The sequence below is a fragment of the Pseudorca crassidens genome, chromosome 1 (assembly GCF_039906515.1).
Source record: "Pseudorca crassidens isolate mPseCra1 chromosome 1, mPseCra1.hap1, whole genome shotgun sequence".
Taxonomy (NCBI): domain Eukaryota; kingdom Metazoa; phylum Chordata; class Mammalia; order Artiodactyla; family Delphinidae; genus Pseudorca; species Pseudorca crassidens.
The window spans coordinates 125,191,368-125,214,953 of NC_090296.1; the positions used below are offsets into that span (position 1 = coordinate 125,191,368).

The 23,586-nt window shown below is 43.9% G+C and overlaps 2 protein-coding genes and 1 pseudogene across 5 annotated transcripts in view; 1 reads left to right on the plus strand and 2 right to left on the minus strand.

Annotated features, from left to right (window-relative positions):
* The window catches only part of ACSBG1 (acyl-CoA synthetase bubblegum family member 1), a 49,373-nt gene extending 47,694 nt beyond the window's left edge, over positions 1 to 1,679 (plus strand). For all 4 annotated transcript variants that reach the window (XM_067755434.1, XM_067755448.1, XM_067755441.1 and 1 more), the window contains one exon: positions 481 to 1,679. In XM_067755434.1, the coding sequence (XP_067611535.1) occupies positions 481 to 566 (86 nt within the window). In that variant the 3' untranslated portion in view covers positions 567 to 1,679. The remainder of the gene's footprint in view (positions 1 to 480) is intronic.
* Positions 1,521 to 20,833, minus strand: IDH3A (isocitrate dehydrogenase (NAD(+)) 3 catalytic subunit alpha). The gene is made up of 11 exons (XM_067755474.1): positions 20,721 to 20,833; positions 15,707 to 15,769; positions 13,496 to 13,579; positions 11,698 to 11,812; positions 8,978 to 9,165; positions 8,354 to 8,487; positions 7,397 to 7,499; positions 7,230 to 7,294; positions 6,140 to 6,224; positions 5,560 to 5,712; positions 1,521 to 3,301 (listed from the first exon to the last, which is right to left on the minus strand). Exons 1-11 carry the CDS (start codon positions 20,745 to 20,747, stop codon positions 3,218 to 3,220), a joined length of 1,101 nt encoding a protein of 366 aa, XP_067611575.1. The 5' UTR covers positions 20,748 to 20,833; the 3' UTR covers positions 1,521 to 3,217.
* Positions 9,323 to 10,732, minus strand: LOC137232750 (tropomyosin beta chain pseudogene; annotated as a pseudogene).
* Positions 20,834 to 23,586: the final 2,753 nt, after the last annotated feature.

Sequence of the window (23,586 nt, forward strand, 5' to 3'; positions counted from 1 at the left end):
GCACGAAATGGAGTTGCAGCTACCCAAATCAGAGCCCTTTTGACCTTGCATTAGAGGAGAGAACCAAGGCCAAGAAAAGCGATATGAGGAAGACATCTCATAAAGACCATGCCAGAGGCCCTCCCGGGCCAGGGCTTTCCCCTACCCCATCACAAGCAATCAAAGCATTACATCCAACATCGTATGAACTTTCACTGAAACGCAGAGATGATTTGCCTATCAGTTGTTGTCATGTAAATTACCCCACTTCCTCTGTATTCTACCGGCCACTTAGACCAACCCTGGTACAGTGTGGGAAGGAGCCACACAACGGTGTGACCATGGAGCAGGGATCACCATGGGCCATCTTGGAGGATGGCTACTTGTTGGTCTGGCTTAATTCCAGAGTTCTGGGACTCACTGAGTCTAGATGTTTACCACACACCTTCTCAGACATCTCAGAGCCCAGCCCTCACTCATTTCTTCCAATTTCTCTTTTAGGTCCCACAATGAAGCTGAAACGGCTCACAGTCCTAGAGAAGTACAAAGATATCATCGACTCCTTTTACCAAGAGCAAAAAAAGTAATCAGGGGTCGTCCTTCCCGGGTTTCTCCTGAAGGTGGCAGGCTATTTTCCTGACCCCCCAGGTCCTCTTCAGTCTGGGCACATGCACTTCTGGCAAGTCTGTTAGGTTCTCTGGGTCAGGTACGGTCCTGGCATCTACATTTGCCAGGTCTTATGCCGAGAGGCTTCATGTGTGGATAGTTTTAAAAGTATTGCTTTTTGTTTGGGTGACAAGTGAGATCAACTCTCTTTCCAGAACTAAAGGGCTGACTTTTTGGCCTTAGTTCCAGGTAGATTTAACAGGCTGCTAGCTCACTTAACAGGAGGCTGGGTGTTGGGGGAGGGAGGAGGGAGAAGATGGCTCGGCTAACCAGTGTGCCGCAGGGAAAGCGCTCAGTTGTGTAACTCACCTAACACCCGACTTACTCTGGAATCTTGTTGGACATTGCCGACCCCATCATCCCATTACCAGGCACTCCACCATACACACATCCACTGACTTTGATGCTTAATAAAACTGCTGCTGCCTATTTGGTTGTATTTAATGTGTAATTTGAAATTAAACTTTTTAACAGAACTGTCAACAAGTACCTGATTTTTTTGTCAATAGAGCAGCAGATCAGTCCAGAGTAGTGGTTATTTAACCCACAGGACACTGAGCAATAGGTATTACCAATGACCTCTAGTGCCCTGGAATAAGCAAAGGTGTGGGAGGAGGTCAAGTGGAGCATTCTAGGGAAAGCAGTCAGAGGGGCTAGTCTGTCGCCACCCTGCCACCCTGCCCACTCTGCTGTTTTGTTTGTTTTGGCTGAGCCATACAGCTTGTGGAATCTTAGTTCCCCAACCAGAGATCGAACCCGTGTCCCCTCACCCTGCCTACTCTGAATACTTGAAGCAGCCATTCTTAGTAGCAAACTGAGCCAAAATGACCTAAGGCATCTAAATGGGGAATCGGTAGAGAAAGCATACACTTCAATTCGTTTGGGAATTCTTTATTAGTGTAAACCCAAGGATCACTGATAATTAGCACAATTCAATAAAACAGAAGCAGCAGTTTAAACAAAGTGAAATACATATACGGTTGTGAGTCTGGTTACCAGCCTAAAAAAGGACCCAGACAGGGGTATTTGTTGTTGTTAAGAAATCCCCTTGTGGGTTCCCCTGGTGGCGCAGTGGTTGAGAGTCCGCCTGCCGATGCAGGGGACACGGGTTCGTGCCCCGGTCCGGGAAGATCCCACATGCCGTGGAGCGGCTGGGCCTGTGAGCCATGGCCGCTGAGCCTGCACGCCCGGAGCCTGTGGTCCGCAACAGGAGAGGCCACGACAGTGAGAGGCCCGCGTATCGCAAAAACAAAACAAAAAAAAAAAACAAAAAAAAATCCCCTTGTGACCAGGGTACACAACGCAAAGCCACAGGTTTGCAATGTCACACAAGGGCCAAGGAGGACATGAGCTGCCTTTGGTGTGGGACCAAAGGGTCCATGAAAATAGTGAGTGTCTGAAGATTAAAGAAAAATCATGCTAAGGATGGGGAATGGCGGAGGGATGGGGAGGTGCCTGAAGGTCAAAAGCTGAGGCAAGCCCCAGGATGGCATGATTTGGTGACTCATCTCAGGCTGAGCCTGCAACTGGTGGTGCTGAGGCACAGGGTGGTAGTTTGGTGTTTTGGGGAAGGGGTAGCCACTGAAGTATAAAGTCAGTAGCCAGCACCCCAGGGTCCTCAACTGCAGTCCAATTTTATATGGTCAGGCCTTCTAGCAGTATCAGTGGGAGTGTGGTCCACTTCCAGACAGAGACAGACATGCTGGGGAAGAGTGACCGCACACAATGGTCGGCTCCCATGTCTGACTCAGGGTCTGCACAGGGGATCAAGGGCTGCGTTACACACGATGCCTGATGTATGTCCAATGAAAAGGAAGGATCACTCCTTCATTAAAAGCTCTCGCCAGGAATAGTCAATCATCTTAAGATAAAAATAACTGAACACACAATGCATTTGTGTCTTTGTACCTGATATATTACCCATATCTTATTAACAAAAACTACATCTCTCATTATATATTTCTCGGATCTGAAGTCTTTATTCATACTCAGTAATTCATTTAAAGCACAAATCAGTCTTTACTTTCCATATCACTAAGAAATATACCATATTCACTGTTTTTGATGTAAACTTTCCCAGGAAATTTCTCTTGTGCCCATTTAGTTTTATAAGAATATCATCTTGTGCTAATATGTCAACATTCTATTTTACTTTCATTATATTTTTCATAAACCAAGGAAATCATTGTTTTTCTTGAAAAAGTTATGTTTTCTCGTATTAATTCTGTATCAGGATATTTACAGTTAAAGAAAAACTGTTGTAACTGAAGCGTAAAATGGTTAACAACGGCAAATGATACAGTACAGTCCACTTAGAGTTTTCAAAAAATGTGTACCAGGTAGACATTTAATAAATAAAACAAGCACTTGGATAAAGTCCTTTGAAAGCAGGCCCAGGGACATCACCTGCATCCTCTGCACAGACTTTGTTAAGAAAAGGCCAGGTCTAAAAATGTACTCTGTCAAGAAACAAGCAACAAATGCATAAATGTATACATAATGGCAGGTATTCTAATACAGGCTGACATGGAGTCCGTTAGGAGTGACTGAGGCAAAAGCATTTGTAGAAGCCTTAATCTAAATCTTTTACTCGGCGACAGATTTCTTCTGTGAAGTCTGAGCATTTTGCATTGCCTCCCAAATCTTTTGTTAAGCTCTGAGAAAAGGAAAAAGCAAAGATAAAAAATGTATCCACACATTAAACCAAAGCAAGGATGTTTTTATTTAAAGCTCTCAGTGAGATACCAGATGAGTGAGTTACCTGACTACTCTTTCATTTAGTTCCTCATTTCAAAGTGAGACCCACTCCACCGCCATCCACCTACCCAAGGACTTAGAAAAGCTAATTCGATAGTGTACACAGAAACACTCTGGAAGAACAAGATGCTCTCACTACAAAGGGAAGCAGGGAGGCTTTCCAAAAATTTTCCCTTTGTCCATACAATAGACCCTAAGGAAGCATTTGATTACGGACACTTAAATGACAGCAAATCTGAAACAAGAGGTTGCATAAATTCCTTGAGGATTTTTTAATTTTTTTTTTTTAAAGACACATTTTGACCTATTTTTGGAGGCTAAGAAACAAATACTAAGGAAATATTTAAATCACTTAACTCTTAAATTCCCCTCTTTAAGAAAGAAATCCTCCCATATTCTCTGTTTTCTACCAGCTTATACTCTCTTTACTCCCAACTCAATATATTTAATTCTCTTGTCCCATCGCATCCTAAACAATTTAAAGGGCCTACTGTGTAATTTAGGCATCTCTCTGCTGGGCTCTATGAGTAGCTTCTCAAATACAGCGTCAGAATAAAAAACATATATAATCACATGCCCTTCAATATGACTATATCAGGCTGTTAAAAACAAACTTGGGTTTCTTATATTTTGGCCGTAAGAATTTCAAATTATAGAATTTTTTAAAAAGAAGAAGCAAACCTTGAAGATATTATGCTAAGTGAAATAAGCCGGTCACAATGTTACAAACAGTGTATGATTCCACTTACATGAGGCACCTAGAGTAGTCAAATTCACAGAGACGGAAAGTAGATGGTGGTTGCCAGGGGCTGGGGGAATGGCAGAAACTAGGTAGATTACTGTTTAATTGGGACAGTTTCAGTTTAGGAAAATGAAGAAGTCTGGAGATGGATGGTGGTGAAGGTCGCACAATATGAAAAGTATTAATATTTAATACCAATAGACTGTGTGCCTCAAAAATTATTAAGATGGTCTATTTTATACTATGTATATTTTATCCTTTTTTAAAATGTTAGTTTTTTAAAAAAAGGAAGAGACCTTGGACTAGGGATCAGCCTTTCAGGCCCAGCCTTGTAAAGCCATGACCTCCTCTGTTCTCCTCCCACTTTCAGAATAATTGATCACAACCCTCCTATGAGTCACAACTGCTTATGGAAACAGTGAAGCTTGTTGGGTAAGAGCCAGACTGGGTGTGAACCCCAACTTGGCCAGTTAGGTGCTGTGAGACCTTGGACAAACTTACTCAATCTCTCTGTGCCTCGGTTTCCTCATCTAAAAAATGGGCTTAATTACAGTATCTATGTCACACAGGAGTAGAGATTTGCTGAGATATATATAATGAATATAAAATCACGGACGTATTCAGTTAATATCAGCCATTATTACTTATATAAAACTTCTACATTACTTTTATATCACAGATGCACATAGTATAACGTATAGCTCCACGGTATTACAGACACATCTGCATCTGTACCACTGCTAGATTCCAAGCTCCTTGAGGCCTGAGACCACCCCTTATTCCTCATTTTATTATATTCTCCGTACCTTATCACGGACGCAATAGATGTTTGCTGGGAAGAGGAGAAAGCTGCCAAGAAAAATTAATGGACTCGGCCAAGATCCCACAGGTAACAACAGGGTAACTGGGCCTGCACTGCTCTGACGCCCACACCACTGCTCTTTCCACTGCACCCTGGTGCCCCTACCACAGTGCTTCTCAGCCCTTCCCTGATGAAATACGTTAATCCTCTCTTCAGAAAATGCACACAAGTGTGCAGACTGCCCGAGTTCACTCAGGGAGCCCACATTAAGAATGCCTGTTCGACATCCAATCCTTTGCCCCTCTTGAGAAGAACCATCGTCGGTCCTTCACGCACATAAGACCCAAGGAGGGGGTTTCCCTGGTGGCGCAGTGGTTGGGAGTCCGCCTGCCGATGCAGGGGACACGGGTTCGTGCCCCGGTCTGGGAAGATCCCACATGCCGTGGAGCGGCTGGGCCCGTGAGCCATGGCCGCTGAGCCTGCGCGTCCGGAGCCTGTGCTCCGCAACGGGAGAGGCCACAACAGTGAGAGGCCTGCTTACCGCAAAAAAAAAAAAAAAACCCGAAGAGGAAATGCATTTTACCCAGCAGAAGTGTGGCAAGATTACCAATACCTTCCCATCCTTAATTGTAGCAAAACATGCTGTCTCAATCTTTGCAGCGTGGTCAAAAAGCCCCATGTGGCGCAGCATCATCACGGCACTGAGCAGGAGGGCCGTGGGGTTGGCCATGTCCTTGCCTGCGATGTCTGGGGCGGTCCCGTGAACCTGCCCGGGTAGGGGGGGAAAAGAGTGCAGTCAGGAGGGAGACAGGAGCAAACAGCCCTCTTCCAGGGAAGCTGGGCTCTTAATCAGCTTTCCTCACTGATGAAAAATAGCTGCTCAGATATATGTCTTAGAAATAAAACCTCAGAAAAATAAAGAGCTAAAGAAATTCTTTTTTAAGTGCAAAAATATGGACTAACAATCTTATCCAGTCCAACTTTCAGTAAAATATTTTAACTGAGGAAGGATACATAATAAATAATAAGGATGAAAAAGAAATAAGAGGAAAACGAATGAATAAACCAAGTTTCATTTTCTTCTGACAATTGGAAAAACTCAAGAGTTAAAAAATATTTATGCAGATAAGCCCTCCTGGGTTCTCATGTCATTCTGACTTGAATTCTGCTTCAGGTGTCACCAGGGTCCTTACCGACTCGAAGATTGCAACTCCATTGGCTCCAATGTTGCCACTTGGTGTCACACCAAGACCTCCAATCAGTCCTGCACACAGGTCACTGGGGGCAGAAAAGCATTTCAAAGGATATTTTGAAAAATAAAATGTCTCACCTAGCACCCAGACTTGCATCTTTAAATACCATTCTCCACTAAAAGGAACCTGGGCTACTTAGAGAAATGACTGATTCCAGGACTACAGTTAGGAAAATATAGGATGAGCCTGAAGCACCTTATTGTGCCAGAAAGCAAATGAAGGGCTGTGTCAAAAGGACACAGAGACAGTTCAAAGGGACTCCCACTGGCCAAGTCTGCACAACATATGCATCAATATAAAAGATGATAGTGATGGATATAACCACTAAATAAAATAGAAACCAGGAGTGCAAACTGATATAGGCAAATAAGTAAACAAATAAATAAGAGAGAAGGAAAAGCTTATCCTTACAGTAGAATGCCAACTGATACATGTAGAAGGAATGATGGACTTACAAAAGCACCATTTGACCACCATCACGTGTATGTGTGTAGAGACAAAGAGAGAAAAAAGAAGGAGGAGGAGGATGAAGGGAGGGAAAAGGAGAGAAGGGGAGAGAGAGAGAGAGAGAGAGAGAGAGAGGGAGTAATAAAGTAAGTCTGGTAAAATGTTAACATTTGGTGAATGTGGGTGCTGCGTACACAGGAATTCTTTGTACCATTCTTGCAACTTTTCTGTAAGTCTGAAATTATGCCAAAAGTTACAAAAAATTTATAAAAATGAACACCCACCTACCTAGCTATACATGATGAAACACTGAAATCAATCAATCAACCAACCAATAAAATATCTGTAAAATGGGAAGCGGGAACTAATGGTCAGGGAGCAAGAGCCCAGAGCTGATTTGGCAAATGAATGAATAACCCATCCAGCATATCACCATTGATATCACCACCTGAATTGTCAGAATTCAACTCGCAGCTTGTAACAAATGCTGTATTTTATAATATTTGATTAAAATTTGTAAGCCACAATTTATTTTATGACATTTATAAATAAACTGTAGGCTAAAAGGTATAGCCAGACTCACCTAAGGATGTCGCCATACAAATTTGGCATAACAAGGACATCAAACTGGGACGGATCCTGGACCATCTACAAAAAATGCATTTGTGCGTTTAGCAATCAAAAACTGTGCACCACACGGACACACTATACACCACAAAAAGTGGCAGGTAAGTGTGAATATATACTTACATTCAAACATACTGTATCAAGGTACATCTCATTAAATTTAATATCTTTACAGTTTTCTGCAACTTCCCTGCATTTTTTCAGAAAAAGCCCATCTGACATTCGCCTGTATTTAATCAAATAAAAATTGTTGAAAGCAAAGACTTGCAGAGAGAAAAAGATCAAATCAGAGAAGTAAAGTAAGTTCAAGAAATTTAAGTTGCAGGTATCTGATTTCAATTACAGTAAAATTATTTTTTTTGGCAATCAGTAAAATGCAAATTTCAATGTTTTAGGATACTTCTGGAAGCACAAAAGGGTAAAAAATGTAATATAGTTTGATCATAATAAAGAAGACTATATTTTTATAGTGTTATCCAGCAGTATCTATTAATAAGAAAACATTAAAATTGCCTTAAAAGGTTAAATTATTCAATTATTTAAATGGTTTTACTATTTTACATGCTCAACACTTTCCTTAGGTTAGGAAACCTGCTTCCTAATACACTGAGTTGGGCTTTAATACACTAGGGCTGAGAAGAATTCAAACTGCTAGAGTAATACATCAGACAGTATTAGCACTATGAGAAATATTTTAAGCCCCTGAGCGGGGGGCCATCTCAGAAACATTCCTGCTCTTCCCTCCTAACACAGAAACGATTGCCCTTTTGCAGACGTGGCCTTAGCTAACTGCCCACCGCACCTGGGGATCCAGACTCTCCGGCTTCCTTCCCCGATGGTTCTCAGGCCCTCCTTAAACTTCCGGGACCTGAATTCTTGCTCCCTCCAAACCTGCTCCAGTCATCCACCCAATGAAGCACATTAAATAGGATATTCTGACACAAGAGAAACCCTCTGACTGGCTACAAGGCCATTTTCCAGAGCTATCAGGTCAATGAGCAAGCTGGAGAGAGGAAAGGAAAGCCCTGTCACTGCTCCTCGCCCACAAAGCCAGACGGAGCGCCACCCACAGGGACTCACATGATGTTGGCTTTGTGCACGGCCGTGACGTTGCTCCGGAGATTGTTCCGCGCATACTCAAAGGCGAACTCCGCGATGCGCTTGCTCGCCCCCTCAGTAATGAGCTTGATACTCTGCACAACTCCATCCACAATCTGAAACAGAGGAAGTCCTGCCTCGCTGAAAGGGCATGGCAACAACCCGGTCCTGGACTGCTGGCAGTGTGCAGACAACACCATCTGTGGCAGGCTTGCGTGGCACCAGCTGCCAAGGCAAGCATCATGCATATGGTATGTCAGTGAGGTTAATCATGTTCACTCCAGTCCTAGGAGCCAGGTATTATAAGCCTCACGGCACAGATGAGGAAAACCAAGGTGCAGAGATGGTTACGTATGAAGTTGAGGATTCAAAATTCAAACAGGACAAGTTCCCAAGCCCATACCCTGAAGCACCATAACCCCTCGCCCAGGCATCCATTTGAGTACTGTCAGCCAGAGACCCAGGACAAGACAAACACCCACAACTCCTCACAGAATGCAAGAGAACTGTCTTTGGGAAATATTTTCAACTGGGAATTTGAACAAAGGTCCCAAGTGCACAGAAAGCAACCCAACTAAGAATGAAAAAGTATCCAAATGAACATACCACATGCTCAATTCCACTGTATTCTCCTTCCGTGTTCTCTCGAATGGTGACAATATTTACGTCACTGTAAGGGGTTTTATAGCCTTCGATTGAGACACATGGTCGGACATTTGCATAAAGGTCAAATGTTTTACGCAGCAATAAATTCATGGATGGGTGACCCGCGGCTATGGGGGTTTTTAAAGGGCCTGTAATAAAGAAGAATACCCAGATGACAAGAGGATACAGTCTGGTCTTTTCTTTTCCTTTATAAACACAAGTACATAGTGTTGACACCTGTCCCTCGGCATGGGGGTTTGGGGGGAGGGATTGATCCAGGACCCAGCAACCCAGCAGATACCAAAATCCATGGATGTTCAAGACCCTTATTATAAAATGACATAGTATTTGCATATAACCTACACACATCCTCCTGTAAACTAAATCATTTCTAGACTACTTATGACACCTAATATAATATAAACACTATGTAAATAGTTGCCAGTGAAAAAATTCAAGTTTTGCTTTTTGGAACTTTGTGGATTTTTTTTTTTTTTTTTTTGCTGGTAACATCAGTTTTATTCGTTGGGGTGTCAACTATAGCCTGGCTGGGGGCAGGGCCAGCCCTCACAGGTGGTTGAGCTCCAGCAGGGTCTGGTCAAGGGCCTGGTGAATCTCCACGTTCTCCTCCTTGGCGCTGGCCAAGGTCTCTTCCAGGTCAATGGTTTTCTCCAACTTTGCCACCGACCTTTTGGCAAACTCTGCTCGGGTCTCAGCCTCCTTTAGCTTCTCCTCCAGCAGTCTGATCTCCTCTTCATATATATTTATCTTCTTTGGTGGAATACTCCTCCTCTGAGGCCATCAGGGACCTGAGGGCCTGGTCCCCGGTCCGAAGATCCTCCTCGCAGCTCTCAGCCACCTCAGCTGTCTCTTCTGAGTGCTCCAGCTCTCCTTCCAGGATCACTAGCTTCCTGGCCACCGCCTCATATTTGCGGTCTGAATCCTCAGCGATGTGCTTGGCCTCCTTCAGCTGCATCTCCGTCTTTTCCTCATCCTTCATAGCTCGGCTTTCCATGACCTTCATTTCTCTCTCATTCTCATCAGCTGCCTTGTCAGCCTCCTCCGGCTCTTGCAGGGCTGTAGCCAGGCGCTCCTGCGCCTGGTCCACCTCCTCCTCTACCAGCTGAATGCAGTGGTTCAGGGAGGCCACATCTGCCCTGGCATTGGTGGCTCTCTTCTCAGCCTGCTCCAGTTTCTCCTGGGCATCCTTCACTGATTCAGAATACTTTTCCACCTCGTCCTCCGTCCCTTTCAGCTTCTTCTGGAGGGCCTGCTGCACCTCCTCCAGCTGCTTGCTGCGGTCCTCAGCTCAGCGCAGTCGATGGCATTCTCCTTGTCCAGCTTTAGCATCTGCAACTTCCTGACGGCATCCATGGTTGTGGTGGGAGACCAGCTGGCCGGTGGGCAGTGCAGACCGGGCTAACTGGGCTGGCTGCACGGACCGGTGGCACCGGTGGCAGGCAAGGAGGACCAACCGGGACTGGGATGTCCCAGCCCAGAATTTTTTTTTAAATATTTTCCATACATGATTGCAAATCCACGGATGCACATGTGGGTATGGAGGGCCAACTGTATTTGAAATTCCAATTTTTATTTTTTCCAGTATTCCATCAGAGATGTATTTAGGATCCTTTGTTTGGACATGAAGTAGCTTTGTGACACATCTAACGTGCATGCTTCATGAATCAAGGGACACTTTTACAACAAAGTAAGCGTCATTTTTTTTTTTTTTTGCGGTACGCGGGCCTCTCACTGCCGTGGCCTCTCACGTTGCAGAGCACAGGCTCCGGATGCATAGGCCCAGCGGCCACAGCTCACGGGCCCAGCCACCCCACGGCACGCGGGATCCTCCCGGACTGGGTCACGAACCCGCGTCCCCCGCATCGGCAGGCGCACCCTCAACCACTGCGCCACCAGGGAAGCCTCTACAAGCGTCATTTAAAAGGGCAGACAGGTGCTCTGTTTCTGAGTCAGATGTTCTCTTCATCGTAAATGAGTCCATCTACGGCTGGTCACTCTCAGGCAACATTCAGTGCCTACTCCCTGTGTCATCTACAGACCCACCTGGGCTACCTTGTAAAATATGTTCTGCCTCTAACTTTACCCTCTCCCTCAGATTCAGATGAAGGAAGAAATTTCCTCAATGAAGCTTTCTGGAATATCAACTGCATTGAGCATCTACTGACTGAGGACCAAGCACGGTATCAGGTCCTTGACATTAGCTAATCCTATGACACCACCTCCCTATGAGGTATCAACTCTATTGCTATCTTTTTTTTTTTTTTTTTTGGCTGCACTGTGCCAGTCTTCGGGATCTTAGTTCCCTGATCAGGGATCGAGTCCGGGCCCTAGGCAGTGAAAGCACTGAGTCCTAACCACTGGACTGCCAGGGAATTCCCTATTGCTGTCATTTAAAGGTAAAGGGGAAAAAAAGAGTAAGAAATTTGCCCAAGCCTCCCAGCCAGTAAGCAGCAGGGATGAGATTCATAGTGGATCTGTCTGGATTTAAAGCCTATGCTGAATTCCAATCTGTCACATGCTAATATTTTGAATCATGACCTTAAGCATGTATGAATTAAAATAAAAATGTAAAAATTATACAAAAGATAAATCTAGGTAACGATAAATATAACACCTGTAGCAGAAATCAATAATAAGCATCATAGTCACTTCAGTGCTACCTTTCAAGCCCATCTTGTTCTTATCCATGGACTCTTTGGCTTCTGGAGGGATCATCCACTTTCCTCCTGGTCCTTGAATGGCGGTGACATTCCGCTCCTCCCACTGAATAGGTGCCTAGATGCCACACCACAGAGCACAGTGAACTGGAAAGACCTACATGTGACTGACATTCACACTACATTTATAAACAAACTTCCTCACTTTGGATGCAGCTGGTGAAAACACATACAGTAAAGGCCCGGAAAGTTCCTGGCATGCAAGAAGAGGTGTCATTCTCTAGCATGTCCAGATGGATTCTCCACATTACCCTTGTCCAGTCATCACTCCTAGCTGCCACTTGCCTACTTCTTTTTTTCACAATCACTGTTAACGTGGCTATAATTATAATATCAGAAGGAGCAGAGAAACATGATTCACAGAAATATCACATAGTACTGATACATGGATGAATCTTGAAAGTATTATGCTAAGAGCCAACCACAAAAACCATGTAATTTTTTTTGAAGTTTTGAATTTTATTTACTTTTTTATACAGCAGGTTCTTATTAGTTATCTATTTTATACATATTAGTATATATATGTCAATCCCAATCTCCCAATTCATCACACAAAAACCATGTAATTTTAAGACTCTATTTATATGAAATATCCAGAATTGGCAAATCTACAGAGAGAGAAAGTAGATTAGTGGTCACCTAGGGCTGGTGATGGGAGGGGGCAGGGTGGGAGAGATAAGGGTGATGGGGAGTGACTGCTGATGAATATGGGGTTTCTTTCTGGGTGACGAAAATGTTCTAAAATTAGACTATGGTGATGGTTGCACAACTCCATGAATGAACTGTGTACTTTACATGATGAATTGAACGATACATGAATTAAATCTCAATAAAGCTGTTAAGAAAAAAAAGACATATTATATAACCTATGAAAGAAGTTTTAAGGAATAAACCAGCGTTATCCTTTCTCTTCACCCACACCCTTCTGTGTGTACACACACATCTGACAGCCAACTGGGCACGCACTAGGAATAGGAACACAGAGCAAGACTTGTGCTCCTTGTTCACACGGAGCTTACAGCTGAGAGCCATCCTATTTCAGTTCCCTTGGGGAATGCTATTGTATAAGCATCATTTCCTCTGTAGGAGTTTTAATTAAAAACTCATATAGAAAAACAATGTATGTTTAGTATAAATAAATTGAATTCCTTGACTTATAGCTGTTGGTATCATAACAACCCTGATTTAATCTTACACATTATTTCGCCTAGCAGCTATAAATAGCAAGAATAAAGCATCAGGTCAAACGAAGTCCAAGTTTCCTAAATTCTCTAGATTTTTAAATATCTACCTGCATTGAAGGCTAGGCTGTTGGATAATAATACCTCATACTTGATATTTCCACACCAGGGGGAAAAAAAAAAAAGAATCTTTCAAAATGCCCTATATAGTTTTCTGAAGTATCAATTCTATTCTCTTTTTTATGGCAGGAAGGAAAAATGAGATAGACAGGTGACTTGGAGGGGCTTAAAGACTTTAAACCCAGGCAGTGTTCAAAAGTCCACAAAAATTACAGTACTACTTGGATTACTTTATATATAACTGATGCCAGTGCAGTAGCTTAAACTATTGACAATGACGGCAGCAAACAACACTCTTAAAGTCAGAATCTGTGAAATTTAACAGACCTCACCAAGTTCATACAAACGTGAACAATTCATCCTAAGAGTTCACTGTCTCCAACTGGCTAAGAAAACTTTTCTACAAATTATTATCAAAAGTATTTTTTAAGCCCACTTACTTTGGCAGCATCAAAAATCTTCATAACTGCGGCTGAAATTTCTGGGCCAATTCCATCTCCTGGAATTAAAGTTACCGTCTTAACCTGAATATAAGAAATCATCAAAGAAGACAGTCAGAATTGATTTTTGAAGGTTTAAAAAGGAACATCATTGACAAAGAAATCCAGTTTATGGGTTTTCTTAATTCATAAGAAATGCCTTTAAGAAAACAGACCTACCTTCCAACGGCTTATCAAAGTGGAGTCAAGAATCAAGAGACTCCACAACTCTACTCCCTATAGCTGAGCCCAGAGGTTTTAAAAAGAACTTAAGTGATGCTCTCCAGATAAAACAAAAATAAACTACCTGGTAAACTTCCCAATTGATGTTTCGTTTCAGACAAACTACAAAGAGACCAATTAATTCAAGTCTGTAAAACCAAGGAGAGCAAAACATTTCAACAATGTTCTCTCAGTAAAATTTAGAGGGCTTCCCAGGAAGGCAAGGGCTTTCCTCTCCACCGGGAGCCTAGAAAGTTTGGTTTCTCATGCAACTCGTGCAGTCTTACGAAACACTCCCAGACACTTCCAGAGTACCACTGAGGCCTGTTTTGGCACTCGGAAAATCAGACTTCACATCAAGAGAGGGTCTCCATTTTCCTGATTTCCTTTATAAAGTTGGCTCCTAATGACAAAAGTAATCCAAATGAGCTCAGCAAAATTTACTTGGAACCAACAAGAATAGGGTATGTGATCATACCTGCAATGTCTGAATTACACTTAGAATGACAAGTGTATTTGTAATGTAACAGCAACGATTTAGTTCAAAGGCTTCAAACAAAATACAGCCAGCATTTCAAACACAGAAAAAAAATGTGTAAAGGGAAATGATGAGAGGATTTAAATGAGGATTACCATTTGGAAACTATATATGTCATTATTTGGGTATTTCCCCTACCTAGAAGTTTGGTTCAGACCACGGTCCCTGGCCTTTTTCAGTGCCAGCTGCCTGTGCTACATTTAAAAAAAATCACTGATTTACATTTCCCTGGTCTTTTACCTTCCAGTGATGCTCCCAAAGCAGGTGGACTAATTATTTCTGAATTTTTCTGTACAACTGAAGAAATCTTTTTTAAAAATTAGTTTCTTTTATTTCTTTCAAATATAACCCCCTCCCCACCAGGCCAATATATATTTTTTAATGGACAGCCTGGAAATTAAATAACAGCAGAGAGCAATGATCATCTCATCAGCTTTCAGAATGCATTTGAAATGCTAGCTAGCTAAATGCTAGCTTAGCTAAAGCGCAAGCCTCATTCTGCATATTTTGCAGCAAAAGCAGAGCCGAAAGAACCCCTTTGGCTTCTTCTTCCTGTTCTCCCAACATGTAATAACAAATGTCATCAGGCCACCAGAAAAAACTACTTTACTTCCACAGTTCAGAAAGTAAATGAAAAAAGATATACTATGGTCTTATAAATCCCTCACAGGGTAAGATGTTATACGGGAGTATAGGAATTATGAAATCCAAATCAGATTCTGTAAGAAGGAGGCAAAATAAAAACATACAGGAAGTCACTGACCCACAGTCTTAGAATGCTCTAAAAATGTGGTATCAGCTTTTAAAGCACAGAACTCTAATGCTGGGAATTCTAAAAGCAGCAGATTTAATGAGAAATAGATGATCCGCTAACATGAGAGCCTATGAAGACTACGTAAGCAAAGTATCGATGCATCTAAGCCTACAGGGCTTATAGATGTTTGAGGCATTCCTGATTGGCGATCAATCTACTGTTTTCAGGGAAGCTCACAAATTAAAAATGCAAAGCAGGTTTTGAAGCTTCTCAACAATTTTGTCTCAACCTGTACTAGTTTGGAAAAAAACTGTCTTATCCAAATGAGGTTGTGAAATAAAGTAACAGGCTCAAGGGTAGTTGCTATCTTTAGATAATATCTGTTTTTTTATAATCTATTTTATAACTATTTTTAACCAGCCTCCTTCAAGATATTAATGTGATAGGCTTACAGCACCAGCTATAATACAATTTTTTTTTAATGTGCAAGTGACCTAACAGATTTATGCATGTTCACCAATAATTTAAATATACAATATAAGTATGGCCAATTTTCCCTAATTTTAAATAAGTGAAGATTAAATGCTACATAATGTGTCTAAGCATCTTTCTTGAGAAACTTCTAAAAGGAAAAAATAAAAGACGTAATTATACTCACACCACCAGCAAAACCTCTGGTCACCTGTTTTTGGTTGTGGAATGCCCCCAGCAGCCGAGAGACCTACATTTAATATCAACAAAGAAATGTTACGTACAGAATTAAACCACATATAGTTAAAAGGGAGAGACGGAACCATCTCTGCAGCTGATAATGCTGCAACTTTGCACAGATATATTCAGGAATTTCCGAGGATTATTTTTCTCATGTATTAGCTCAATGTAGCAAGCTCTTTTGGATTTGAAAACTGAAATATTCAGTTTACCTTTACTTTGAGAATGTAAGTACGATATATGTACTTTTAAAGTCAATTTTATGAAAAGTTGTCAAAAGACACTGAAGCTAGAATGAAACTCTACTTTCTTAGCTCAAACACTGGATTTTTCTCAGATGATCTGGATGGTTTAATGTCAACATTCTTGACCACTGGGTCAATTTGGGGGTAACACACACTCTAAGAAAACTATCACTAATTTTAAGAGCCAGCAGGGTCCTTATAAATCCCAAAGCCCAACTCACTCATTATACAGTGGAGACAGTGGGTCCAAAGAGTAGGGATTTGCCTAAGGTCACAGAGTGACCACAAAGAGACCACAATCTGGGTCTCCTGACTCTTAGTTCAGGGCTCCTCCAATTATACATTATGCCTATTCTTCTCCCATGAATATTAAGAAATTACACTGTATAATAAAAATCTAACAAAATTTATTTAATACTATTTTGACACCTGTGTCATACAGAGTGAAGATTTTAAATAAATTATCTACTTCTTCTGATAATATAAGTGACATGGTCATTATTGTTAATTGCTGGGAGAGGGGAAAGATACAAAAAAATAAAAGGAATGTGACCTACTAATCCCACTACCCCAAGACGTTACCACCGGTACATTTTTTTTCCGCTTAACACTATGACACACCAGAAATATAAATTTTGAAAGGTTATTTTGAACTTTAATAATTCAGTCCTTGAAAACTGGTACAAAGTCATATTACATTATAATAAACAGAATATAATCAAAGAAATTGGGTACAAAAACCAAAGGTATTAAAATTCATTAAAAGTTTTAGTGACTTTCCTGGTGGTGCAGTGGATAAGAATCCACCTGCCAATGCAGGGGACACAGGTCCGATCCCTGGTCCGGAAAGATCCCACATGCTGCGGAGCAACTAAGCCCATGCACCACAACTACTGAGCCTGCGCTCTAGAGCCTGCGTGCCACAACTACTGAAGCCCGCACACCTAGAGAGAAGCCCACCGTAATGAGAAGCCCGCGCACTGCAACTAAGCCCCACTCGCCGCAACTAGAGAAAGCCCGTACGCAGCAATGAAGACCCAACACAACCAAAAATAAATAAAATTATTTAATAAATAAGTAATAATTCATTAAAAATTCTAAATGCTAGATACATGAGCAAAGATACATTTGTTATATCCTTAGTCTTCCTTTTGGGGGACAGTTCTTGTAAGTCCTGAACCTTTGCGGTAATATCAGCACCCACTAAAGAGACACCAACCAAGAGCCAAGGAGCCGTGAACGAATTGTATCCTCTAACCTGGCATCTACAGTCATCTCTCTGGACTGACAATAAAAGACAGGGTGAGATCCAAAAGAATATGCTATGCCAAAACCACTGGCCAAACACTTAATCCTAGGACATGATTCATCCACCAGCAAATGGGCTATTGGAAGGGAGACCATTTAAAGGTTATGTTATAAAATTTGCATGAGTCCTTCTCCCCACTCCCCAGAAAGAAAGAAAAAACATTCACTCAAAACAGGCCCATGGGCTTCCCTGGTGGCGCAGTGATCGAGAGTCCGCCTGCCGATGCAGGGGACACAGGTTCGTGACCCGGTCCGGGAAGATCCCACATGCCGCAGAGAGGCTGGGCCCGTGAGCCATGGCCGCTGGGCCTGGCGCGTCCGGAGCCTGTGCTCCGCAACGGGAGAGGCCACAACAGTGAGAGGCCCACGTACCGCAAAAAAAAAAAAACACACAGGCCCATGTCAGGACTTCCCTGGTGGTCCAGTGAATAACACTCCATGCTCCCAATGCAAGGGGCCTGGGTTTGATCCCTGGTCAGGAACTAGATAACGCATGCATGCCACAACTAAGAGTCTGCATGCCACAACTAAGAAGTCCGCATGCCTGAACGAAGATCCCGTGTGCTGCAACTAAGACCTGGTGCAGCCAAAATAAATTAATTAATTAAAAAAAAAAAAACAGGCCCATGTCGAGATTGGGACTGACATATATACACTACTATATATAAAATAGATAAATAAGAACCTGCTGTATAGCACAGGGAATCCTACTCAATACTCTGTAATGGCCTACATGGGAAAAGAATCTAAAACAAAAAGGGGGGGGCTATATGTATATGTATAACTGATTCACTTTGCTGTACACCTGAAACTAACACAACACTGTAAATCAACTACATTCCAATAAAAAAAAAAAAAAACGGCCCATGTCTTTGTGATAAAAGACCCAACCAAAATAACTGATTTAAAATGTAAATCCATGAGGCAAAGATTTTCATGTTTTGTTCACTGTTCTATCTCTAGTACCTAGAACAGTGCCTAGCTCACAGTAGGTGCTCAGAATACTTTTGGAAAAACTGAGGCCAGCCTCAAGCATCTCTCTATTTGATGAGTTCCCACTCCAGCAAATGGCTTTAATACTTGCAATGATTTTCTCTAACAACCAGTCTTCATCTTTGTCATCTCTCCTTCGTGATCTTAGAATAAGGTAGTATTGCATCTAAATCATTAGAATGACCCAGAACTTTTAAGACAAGATTTTTTAAAGCACAGGCTGACTTCTACTTTACAGTATACTTGTACATATACTACATCATTTTATTTTAATAAAACCTGGAGAGATTGTATTAGTAGCCCTTTTCAGATAAGGAGACTAAGGCCAGGCTCACAGAATATGAACTGAACTTCTGACTTCCTGGGCCATCTTCATCCATAGCACCTCATTTCCTTTTTTACCTTCTTCCTCCAACTTAAAAACATATAAATACAGTGTAGAATGTATGGCAGGTACTCACTCAATAAAAGCTTCCTGATGGGGGAACTGCCTTGTTATAATTATAGTATTTTAGAGCCAGAAAGGCCTTTAGAAACTCACTATTTTTTCTAAATAAAGCTTTTTTAGAAAAAAATAAATTTAAGCTGCAGATCTCTTTTTTTCAAATAAAACCTTAAATGGAACGCTAATAGAGGATTATTCTGATTGAAACTCACATCCAGCTCAGCTTTCTCATAATTCTGGGACATCAGCTTCCGAGACACTGTCTATCCCAGTCCCTAAAGGGAGAAACTGGCCCACAGAGGTCAAATGACTGCCAAAGGTCACACGGGGAGTCCATTCCATGTCAGAGGAGAACCTCATCCTCTGACACTTTCTGAATTCCTACTATGTGGTTTTTTCTTGTAGACCACGCTAAAGGCAAAAGAAATTTACTAGCTGTTTTATTTAGTCCCTCATTCTGAAGCTTAATGTACCTACCAAAGATGGCTAGATGTTAAGTGTAAGTTCAGTGATTAAAGGATTGACTTCTGTTAGACAATGACACAGAAGTTGCTTTACCTTCAGGAGCCAATGTGAAATAAATTACCATCATACACAAATCCAGGTCTGAAGAGGGTAACAAAGCAGAACCCAGTTACTAAATAAAACCTAGCTACTGATGCCCAATTGTCTGCTTGAAGACTGTAAGATAAGTATATTGACAGCTAGGAAAGCTTCAGGTTTTTGTGTTCCTTCTGCATGTATTAGGTGCTCTCACATTATTTTTTTCAATCCTCAAACAACTCTGTGAAGCAAGTACAAATATTTTACAGATGGCTTATTAAGGCTCAGAGATGTTAAGTAATTTGCTCAGGGTCACACAGCCAATCAATGGTACTAACAATACTTAAACCTAAGACTCCTAAACTCCAGTGTAGACTGCTTTTCACTAAATAACAGTGCATGCGGACCTCGCTTTAAACTTAAAACAAAGGAGAAATGCAGTATCAAATTTTATAGAAAAAAATTCAATTGCTTATGGTAGGTTTCTAGGGGATCATTCTTAAGAGCAACAGGAGACCTGAGAGCCCATTTTTCCCTCTGCCTATAATTCGTTGTGTGACCTTGGCCACAGAGTAGGCAGAATGGGACTTAGAACTGGGAATCCCGAGACATCTGGGTTCCTCTTCCAGTTCTGACACGGACTTTCTGTGTGATCTTGAGCAATTACGTTTTCAGGCACAGTTAGTTCCACTGAGGAACCAAAGAATTGCAGAGATGGTCGGAAACCCTATCCAGCTGCGGCAGGCATCTGAGCTGTCAAGGTGAGAACGCAGGATGCTCACAAATAAAAGGTGAAAGAAAGGTGTTGCTGGTCTCCCTCTCTCAGTCTCCCAGTGTTCAGATAGCAATTCCAAGGTGCAAGGTACCCTGTGTACTTTGAAGGGGAAATAGCTATACGATCAGATTGGTAAGAGCTCTAAGGGAGAAAAGTCTGGCAGGAAAATGACTTCGGGATTCCCTCACCTGGGAGGTTACCCGGCCCGGGTCCGAGCAGACACCTGGGGGAGGCCTGGGCCGTGCTGGAGGGGACTCTCCGCGCGATCAGCAGGCTGCAGGGCCGCAGCCTCGGAAACCGCCGGAATGGCGGAGCCAGGGCGGCGGCTCCGGTGACCTTCCCGGGCTCCGCGCGCGGCCTGGGCTCCGGACGCGGCAGATGCCGGAGGTGGAACCGGGATGCTGCCCGGGGCAAGAACTGCGCCCCCTGCCTTGACCTTGATGCCGTCCCCGCCCCAGGCGCTACCTTCCGAGACCGAGGCTGCCTACACACCGCACGCGGGCAGGCTTTCTAACTGTCCCCAGCCGGCCGCGCGCCGCCGCCTCCCCATCGGGGGCCGCGCGCCGCCGCCTCCCCATCGGGGGCCGCGCGCCTGCCCCCGCCCAGCACGCGACCCGCCCGCCAGTCACAAGCCGGCCTGCCAGGCGCTCACCTTGGATATCCACGCGGGCCCAGCCATCGTTTCCACTCTCACCACGGCGACAGCGGCGGCAGTACTGCGCAGCCGCGCAGCCCGGCAGCCGGCGCCGGGAGCCCGCCCCTGGAAGCCCCGCCCCCTGGAAGCCCCGCCCCCACGGACCCGCCTAGGGGATTCTCCGAGCACGCTCCTGGTCCCGGTCCTGGACAACCTGGCTCCGCTGGCCAATCGCCGGGCTAGTCTCGCGGCGACGTGCGGAGCAGCGACCCGGAAGCTGCAGTCAGTGATCTTCGGTAAGAGTCCTTCCTCTCCTCATTCATTCATAGATTCACTGTTCAGATGGGATGTTTGTTCCGCGCCTGCTAGATGCCAGTCACCCTTCTAGATTTGGGGGATTTAGTTTCTCTTACGGAGTTTACAGCCTCAGAGAGGGAGAAAGATCATTTACTCGTTCCACAAATATTTATTTTTATTTTTTAACAGCTCTATTGAGGTGTAACTTATATACCTTAAAATTCACTCACTGTGGCGCTTCCCTGGTGGCGCAGTGGTTGAGAGTCCGCCTGCCGATGCAGGGGACACGGGTTCGTGCCCCGGTCCGGGAAGATCCCACATACCGCGGAGCGGCTAGGCCCGTGAGCCACGGCCGCTGAGCCTGCGCGTCCGGAGCCTGTGCTCCGCAACGGGAGAGGCCACAACAGTGAGAGGCCCGCGTAGCGCAAAAAAAAAAAAAAAAAAATTCAGTCACTGTAATTTCGCGATGATTTTCATTAAATATAAACAGTTTGCACAGCCATCACCACAATCCAGTTTTCGAATCTATGGAAATACTCCTTGTGCCCATTTGCAGTCAATCCCAGCTCCAATCCCAGGTCCCAGCAACTACTGATCTGCTTTCTGTCTTTAAAGCTCTACAAATATTTGAGTGCCAACTAGATACCAGACACTGTTCTAAGTGCTGGGTTTTACAATCCAGTAGAAAAGACAGGCACCAATCAAGTATCAAACAAATATGTAAATTAAAACTGTGATAAGTCAGGAAGGGAAAGTGCAAGGAGCAATGAGAAGGTAAAATGAGGGGACCTGATTCAAATCTAACAGAGAGGACAGAGAAGGCCTTTCTGAGGAAATAACACCCATACTCCCCTTCCTCCTCATCCTCTCCTCAGCAACCAGAGTCCTGAAGCTCTACTGATCACGGGTCCCCTAGTTGGGTGCCGCGGTGATTTACACTAAGTCTCCCCCCACCCCACCCTGGAAGAGGTTGTTTCCAGAGAAGAGCTACCCATCTACCCAGAAAGGTGGTGAATTAGGTGCAGAAGTGATGCCAGTGACTTTCATGAGATAATAAAGTACAGCTAAGTCTGTGGCCTCATCAGGATACAGGGATCTCATCAATCTCTTCTCCTTGGCCTTTCCTCTCATCAGGCCCTGGCAGTCCCACCCAGGGGTGTTCTTCCCAGTCCCCCTCCACTCCATCCCCACTGCCACCCCTGCCCTCCTGCAGGACTGACCATCTGATGCCCAGACAACCCAGTCCTTTCTCCACACAATCCTCTCCTTCACTCACAGCTCTGACCAGGGCCCATCCGGGCCCTAAAACCTCTTGGCTCTCTCTTGCATTCATCTCTCACCACTGTCTTTTTCAGCCATATTTCCTGTCACTCCTTCGAGCCCCAAAGTCCTGGAGTGCCAGCCAAGTAGGGCTTCTGGCCAGCCCCCAAATGCTTCCCGTATTTTACCCACCCTATGCTCATGCCATTCCCTCTGCCAGAATGCCCTTTTGCACCATTTCCACCTGTTGAAATTCCAGCCACTTGTCAAGACTCAGCTCAGATGTTGGTTCCTTTGGGAAGCTCCCCAGACTCATCCATGTGTTCCTTCTCCCTACTCAGAGCCCCCTAGCACTTGGTTCCCACCTCTCCCAGGAACCTTATCACATTCTACCTTGCTGTGTACCACTGAGATCCTCCTCAAGCCCAGAGACCATCTGTTATGTCTTTGTGCCTGGAATATAGACTCTGAGAGTACTTGCTGCTCAGTGATTACAAAACAAATGCGAAATGACTTTCTCCAAGAGGTCCATTTAATTCACAACAGCTCCATGGGGAAACTGAGGTACAGCTAGTAAGTGATGATGCCGACATTGTACTAGGATGCCTCCTAATTACTATGGCAGTTCTCCTAACTGCTAAGCTTCCCCTGGGGAGGGGGGTCATTCAACTCAACAAAGGCTTCCTAAGCGGAGTCCCTCTCAGGTGCACTGTGAGGACAAGGAAATGAATAAGCCCCAGCCCTGCCCTCGGAGTCTAGTGAGGGAGAAACACAGAAGAAATTCAGCCAGTGACAGATGCTCTAACAGTTTGGGGGATGGGGCTGGGCAGGAGAGGACTGTTGATTAGGGAAGATTCCACTATGGAGATGGCATTTGAATCAGTCCTTGAAGAAGTCAAAGTGGTCAGCAGCCTAAGATGGGGCGATAAGGAGGGACCAAGGCCAGCAAAGACTTTGAGGCAGAAAAGTGTCATTCTCAGAAGCTCGGGTTCTCAGTACTGAAAGGACCTCAGAGGTTTCCCAGTCTAACTCCCGTAACAAGGTGCTTCCTGACTCTGGAGCAGCTGGAAGGACGCCAGGAAGACAGAAGCTACCTCCCCCTCAGCTGGGACCCATTCCCTGAGTCCAGAACTGCCAGCCGCTACTCCTCATACATGTTCCAGAGTTCCTCCAACATGCAGGTCACTCTCCTCTGGACAAGCCCCTTTGTCCTGTCCCTTGCACTTTGTAGTGCCAGAGATCCCATCAGCGAGGTATGTTTGAACTAGACGGTGGGAAAACTTTGCCACTCAGGAGAAGGATCTAGAAGGTGTGCCCTTCTTTGTGA